Here is a 5,896-nt window from a genome sequence, read left to right as displayed (position 1 = left end):
ATTTTGTCGACTATGCCTTCTGAAATTTCGGGGTTAGCTATTTCAATCGGTATTATGGTTTCTGAACGCGGTGATAAAACAAAATTTGATAAACTGTGACTTGCAATAAATTGATCGTTGTGGATTTGGATTTTGGTTTTATCTGGAATTTGAATCTGACTAAAGAATTCATTTTGGTTTTGATTTTGAATTTGAAATGGTATTTGATTTTGAGATGAGTTTCCAGGATTTTCTTGATGATGAGGTTGAATTTGATGTTGAGATTGAGTTTTGCTTCGAGATTTAATTTGATTTTGAGAAGGAATTTGATTTTGAGATTGAATTTGATTTGGAGATTGCATTTGATTTGGAGATTGCATTTGATTTTGTGAATGGATTTGATTCTGAGATTGAATTTGATTTTGAGATCGAATTTGATTTTGAGATTGAATTTGATTTTGTGTACTCTTTTTAACGTGATTTAATTTGATTGGTTGATAACTTGGAATTTGTAAAGTATCGTTCCCATAATTTATTGTTGCGTTCGCAGATTTTAAAAAGTCGTTTCCTAAAATACCGTCACATGCGATCGGAAAATCTTCCGGGACTAAATGGAAAACATGAATTTGTGAAAAGTTATTTGCGCATAAATCAAGATAGCAGTATCCGAGTGTCCTTATAGGAGATTCTACTCGATCGATGCCCCTAAGCGTGATTATTTGATCTTTATAATATGAGACATGCGAAGAAAGCCTGTTTATTTTTAGTATAGAGACATTGGCTCCTGTGTCTAAAAGAAATGAATTTTGAAAATTTACTGTGGAATTAGAAGTCAGTGTAATAAATGTTGATACGAAGTCTATATGGTTTAAAAAAATGTAGCCTGAGTAAAGGTTCGTGGCGCGGCTACGTTCGCTCGTGAACCTTGCGCGTTTAGATTTTCTTCGGAGTTCATTAAATTAATGTTATAATTATTACTACTTTGGGAAGAGGCAGATGTCCCTTCGTTATTAGGTAAAGAGTCATGAGCTAAATAGTTAATATTTTGTGATGGGACATTTGTTGCATTTCGTGCGTTTCTCGCATTATTGTAAGCGCGTTTCCTACATTCGCTAATTAAGTGATTAGGTTTCTTACAATAATTGCAAAATTTTGGTTGAACAACGGGGTGCATTGGGGGTTCTTGTCGACAATTTTGATTTGCGTCGAAGTTTGCTCTAGGTTGACGTCGATGTGTAAAGTGGCGAACTGGATATTCACGATTATCCGGATTAAATGTTTTCATGAATTGATTTGAAGTACTAGCGCTAGGTTGAGTTTTGTAGTTGCTATTGGGAAAAGTTTTGTGTACAAATTTTCCTGACGGTTGAGGCAGTTTATCATTATTACGGAAAACTTGTTGAAATTTTTGAATATCGAGTCTGGATTTAAAGTCCCTTTCTTCATTGACAGCTAACGAAATTGCTTCCGATAATGAATTTGGTTTTTGTGATTTTACTATTAAAGCCAATTCTTTACGTAGACCATTTATAAAAACATTTAACGTTTGATTTTTTAATAACTCGATACACGCGTTTCTACCTTCGGTACTTAGGTTTTCATCTAGTGACTCCAATAATGTAAAGGTGCGTTCGTTTTTTCGTTCACGGAGTAGAACAGATCGAGCAGCACAAAGATCACGTGATACATGAAGCAAATGGATCGCTAAAAATAAACGAACGGTGTGGGATGGGACCGAGCTGCACTAACATAACCTCAATCTCGACATTCTTTATTATTTACAAGTTTGCATTTAACTTGAGTGAAGCATACGGATTCCTTCACTCAACTTTAAAGTATAGCAATAATGGACAACAACAAAAAAATTCTTTTGTCTGTAGTCCTCCACGAGGGTGCCAATTTGTTATTCTTTGACAGTGATTCAGATGATGATGATCACAACAATGAGCCAAAAATATATTCATTTGCTGAAGTGATTGTACCATCGATGAACAGCCGGCAATTTCAACGCCATTTCCGTATGGATGTCAACGTTTTCGAAGTGCTACTACAAAAACTTCACGGTATGTTTATGAATGACCAACAACGTGTTGTATGTCCAGGCCGGCCCGAAATAAGTATTGAAAAAGGGTGCATGGTTGTGGTGTGGTATTTGGCAAACATGGAAAGCATCAGGTAAGATTTTAAAGTTCCGGTTGTTCTCTAACAACTACCGTCTTTCAGATCTGTTGCCAATCGATTTGGTATAAGTAACTCCACTTGTTGGATGGTACTTTACAAGATTTGTAATATGCTTGTACAATTAAGTTTGCAACATCGACTGATTGCATGGCCATCGCCCAATTCTTTGCAAGTTACATGTAACAGTTTTCAGCAACATTTTGGAATGAGAGGTTAGTAGAAATCCCGTACATTAGGTATTTAAATCCATTCTTCTAGGAGTAATTGGAGCCATTGACGGTAGCCACATTAGGATTAATGCGCCAAAGGACCATCACACGTCATACATAAACCGAAAGGGCTATCATTCTGTGTTGTTGCAAGCTGTGTGCAATGCAGATATGTTATTTACTGATGTCTACACCGGCTATCCCGGATCTGTACACGATGCAGCATTATTCAAGCGATCAGATTTGTGTAATAATATAAGTACAGGTGCTGCCTATGTAGGAGAGTTTTACTTACTTGGGGACAAAGCGTACCCTTTACAAACTGTTTTAATGGTTCCCTTTAAAGATACCGGTCGGTTATCTAGGCAACAAAAACATTTTAATGTTGTGTTAAGTAAATCAAGAGTTGTAATTGAAAACGCGTTTGCTCTCCTTAAAGGTCGCTTTAGAAGACTGAAATACATAGAAACTGTGAAGCTCGAATATATTGTATTATTGATTATGGCAGCAACAATCCTGCATAACTTATGCATTCTATGCAAGGATGAATTTAGACAATTGATAGACATAACTGTAGAAATAGCAGAGGAAAGGGAAATGAATGATGTTGAAATACATAACATAGCATTTAGAAATAACTTAGCAATAGCAAAACGACAGGAGATTATGAATTCATTGGCAATGATACTTAACAATTAAATATAGTTTTTATTATGTAATAAACGAGAAATAATAAGATAATAAAAAGATAAAATAACGATATTCTATTAATAAGTGTTCAAAATGAATAAATTCTATTCTTAAGTAACGTAACTTACAATTTCTGGATTAATTGTTCAAATAAATTCAAAAATTTGTCTTGTCTGGCAAGTTTCTCCTTGTGTCGTTGGTCTATCATAGACACTTTTCGTTTCCGTGTTTTTTCAAAATCACTCACTTCTGCTGGTGAAGGGGGTCCTGAGCTTGTAGGTGTACCACATCGTGAAGATGTAGAAGGAGATCCGTTGCTTGTTTTTATGCCTGCACTGCTACTAGCCGTAGCAATAGGGTTAACTTCGGGACGTTTATATAAAATATCGTGAATTATTTCGAAATACTCCCATGTTTTTCGGTTGCGTCCTGTGCTGTTATTATGATCCACAACGGTTTTGTATGTGCGTTTGAGACTTTTCCCCTTGCCTTCACAAGCTTTGGATGTAATGGTTAATTTGGTCGCCTTTGATAGTGCTGTAGCAATTTTTTCCCACACTATCTTTTTTAATGTACTATCAAAGTCATCTATTCTGTTTTTGATCTGATAAATTAAATAACAATGTGTTTTGTCGTGACCAGTTCATTTTATCTGTCGATGCCGTTTCATCAGTTTCGTAATCCCCAAGAGATGGATTATCCTAAAATGGTAATATTTCATATACAATACTTAGATATTCGTCATTACAATAAGATTTGCCTGCAAAGTGTATGCTGGTTTATTCTACGGAAATCTTACCTGTTCGTTTTCTATACAATCTTGGGGTACAGTTGTGCCCTCAGTTGTCTCATGCTGAAAGGTCAATTGAAAGATTTCAGCTACCTCTTCACGGGGCACATACATCAAGGTCCCATCTTAAATTAATACAATAATTTTTAACAAAAGAAATGCATTATGCACACAGGACTCTTACCGCTTATTTGAGATAAGAGTACATCCCCATTTTCATTAGTAATAACACCCCCTGTTGGTTCGTCGTACACAACATCATGTGAATGCGTTGTAATATTCATCGTAATAGAAAAAATGAAAAGGCTGACAAAAGTGGCTCGTATTTTTTTAGGTTAAAATAAACACGGTCCACGTGATCACGCCGATTCGTTCCATCTGCACCCTCTCATGAGATGGAGTGAATGGAGTTAACTCCATTTACTCCGTTTTGTAATAAAAGAACGCTACAGTGTCAACTAGTTTTCAGGTGCATCAATAAACGAACGGTTTAGAACAAAAAGAGTGTTCAGCACGGATACACGAACGCACCTATAGTAATCTTCTATACGAGAGGAGTAAGCAATAACGGTTTCATTAAAACTTTGTTTGCACGAATTTAGTTCAAGTTGCCATTGACCCATTGTGCGTTTATCGCCGTAAGTATCTAACAAAAATTTTTTTAAATCTTTCCATTCAGTAAAATCTTTATTTCTAGTTAATGCCCTAGCTTTATCAGTTAGTTTAGTTAAAATGATAGAAAAAACGGTCGTTTTATTAGCTCCGCTTACAAGGGATAACGCTCTGTCACAATTGTCAATGAATTCATAAAGCTTATCTTTGTCACCAGAAAATTTTATCAACATTTTTTCCGCTAGTTCCGGAGTGATGCCCATTTTGAAATATGAATTTTATGAATTATCGAAAAAAAGAAAAAATATATACCTATATATCTACCGCACTAATTGGAATTAAGTGTACTTAAATCTACAAAATATACATATAACCATTAAGGATAAAAATAACTTACATTGAAGATTCGAGTTCGATTTTGAAAACGAATGACGTGAGTAGCAGAGACGATTTGCAGCAGCTTGATTGATGAGAATTAATTTTTGATGATGATGTCACTGATGTTGGTATAAACCATTTGCGACCATTCGATTGATGTTGATTGATTTAGGATGAAGTTGGTAGTGACCATTTGTGCCACCTTGATCGATGTAGATAGGTTGTGTAATTGTAACGATTACTGATGATCTCGCTGATGATGCTGTTGGCTGACCGACGATTATTGGATTCGGATTCGCTCCTTCCAGCGGATTGCATTTCATTTGTGCTCGATAATAGCGATTTGCGTTTCGATTGTAGATGAGATGACACGCAAGACGCGTAATTTGAGGTGTGCGAGTTAGTACACATTAGTTTATAATTTAGATCACGCACGCTAACATCGATTTGCACAATCCCACTTCTGACACCACTTGTAATAATCGGCCGGAAGAAAACCCGATTTCGGTTAGATTAAATATCTTTATTTCCATTCAAGTATTTATATTACATTGTTACTATTGTTTAAGTTGAAGTTGAAGTCATAGCGACTAATCGCGCGTGTCGCTTGACGTGCAAATAACTTAATTGTTACTTAAGAACTAACTTTGAGGTTTGGTTTTGTAACCCTAGAAAATATGAATTGAACATGATTGGTTATCCCACTTAAAGATAGAAAACGTTTAACCAGTGATATTTCTTTCTATAATTACATTTCTTGGAATATTGCAAAAGATGACAAATGACTAAAATGACTAAAGTTTCCTCGAAAGGTCTAATCTTATACTAAGAAAGATTTACTTTACTAAAATAAGTGTTTGTGCAAGGATTTGTGTACAATACGAAGATTTAAACTGAACAATGAAATTAAAGAGAAAAATCTGGTAAGATTGACATTTACGCTTGAATTAGCAAGTACCTACTTAACTTAGGGCTAAATGACTAATATTACGCGTTACGAATTCCGAGGGTTATTACACCAAGGTAGTTACGGAACATACTCTAAGTAACCTGTCCT

The 5,896-nt window shown here is 35.3% G+C and overlaps 1 protein-coding gene across 1 annotated transcript; it reads right to left on the bottom strand.

The window, feature by feature from the left end:
* Positions 1-847: 847 nt before the first annotated feature.
* On the bottom strand, positions 848-4,724 carry LOC116173032. The gene is made up of 2 exons (XM_031490349.1): positions 4,371-4,724; positions 848-1,588 (listed from the first exon to the last, which is right to left on the bottom strand). Exons 1-2 carry the CDS (start codon positions 4,722-4,724, stop codon positions 848-850), a joined length of 1,095 nt encoding a protein of 364 aa, XP_031346209.1.
* Positions 4,725-5,896: the final 1,172 nt, after the last annotated feature.

The sequence above is a fragment of the Photinus pyralis genome, unplaced genomic scaffold, assembly GCF_008802855.1.
Source record: "Photinus pyralis isolate 1611_PpyrPB1 unplaced genomic scaffold, Ppyr1.3 Ppyr1.4_LG1, whole genome shotgun sequence".
In the NCBI taxonomy this organism is placed as follows: Eukaryota; Metazoa; Arthropoda; class Insecta; order Coleoptera; family Lampyridae; genus Photinus; species Photinus pyralis.
The sequence above is the reverse complement of the archived record's forward strand: the minus strand, read 5'-3'. Positions and strand labels throughout refer to the sequence as shown.

Bases quoted from the DNA above. Each gene is read 5' to 3' on its own strand.
- LOC116173032 (XM_031490349.1), bottom strand. From the start codon at position 4,724: ATGGGCATCACTCCGGAACTAGCGGAAAAAATGTTGATAAAATTTTCT. The intron at 1,589-4,370 runs GTATCCGTGCTG...ACATTATTGGAG, and splicing joins ATTACTATAGGTGCGTTCGT to TCACTAGATGAAAACCTAAG.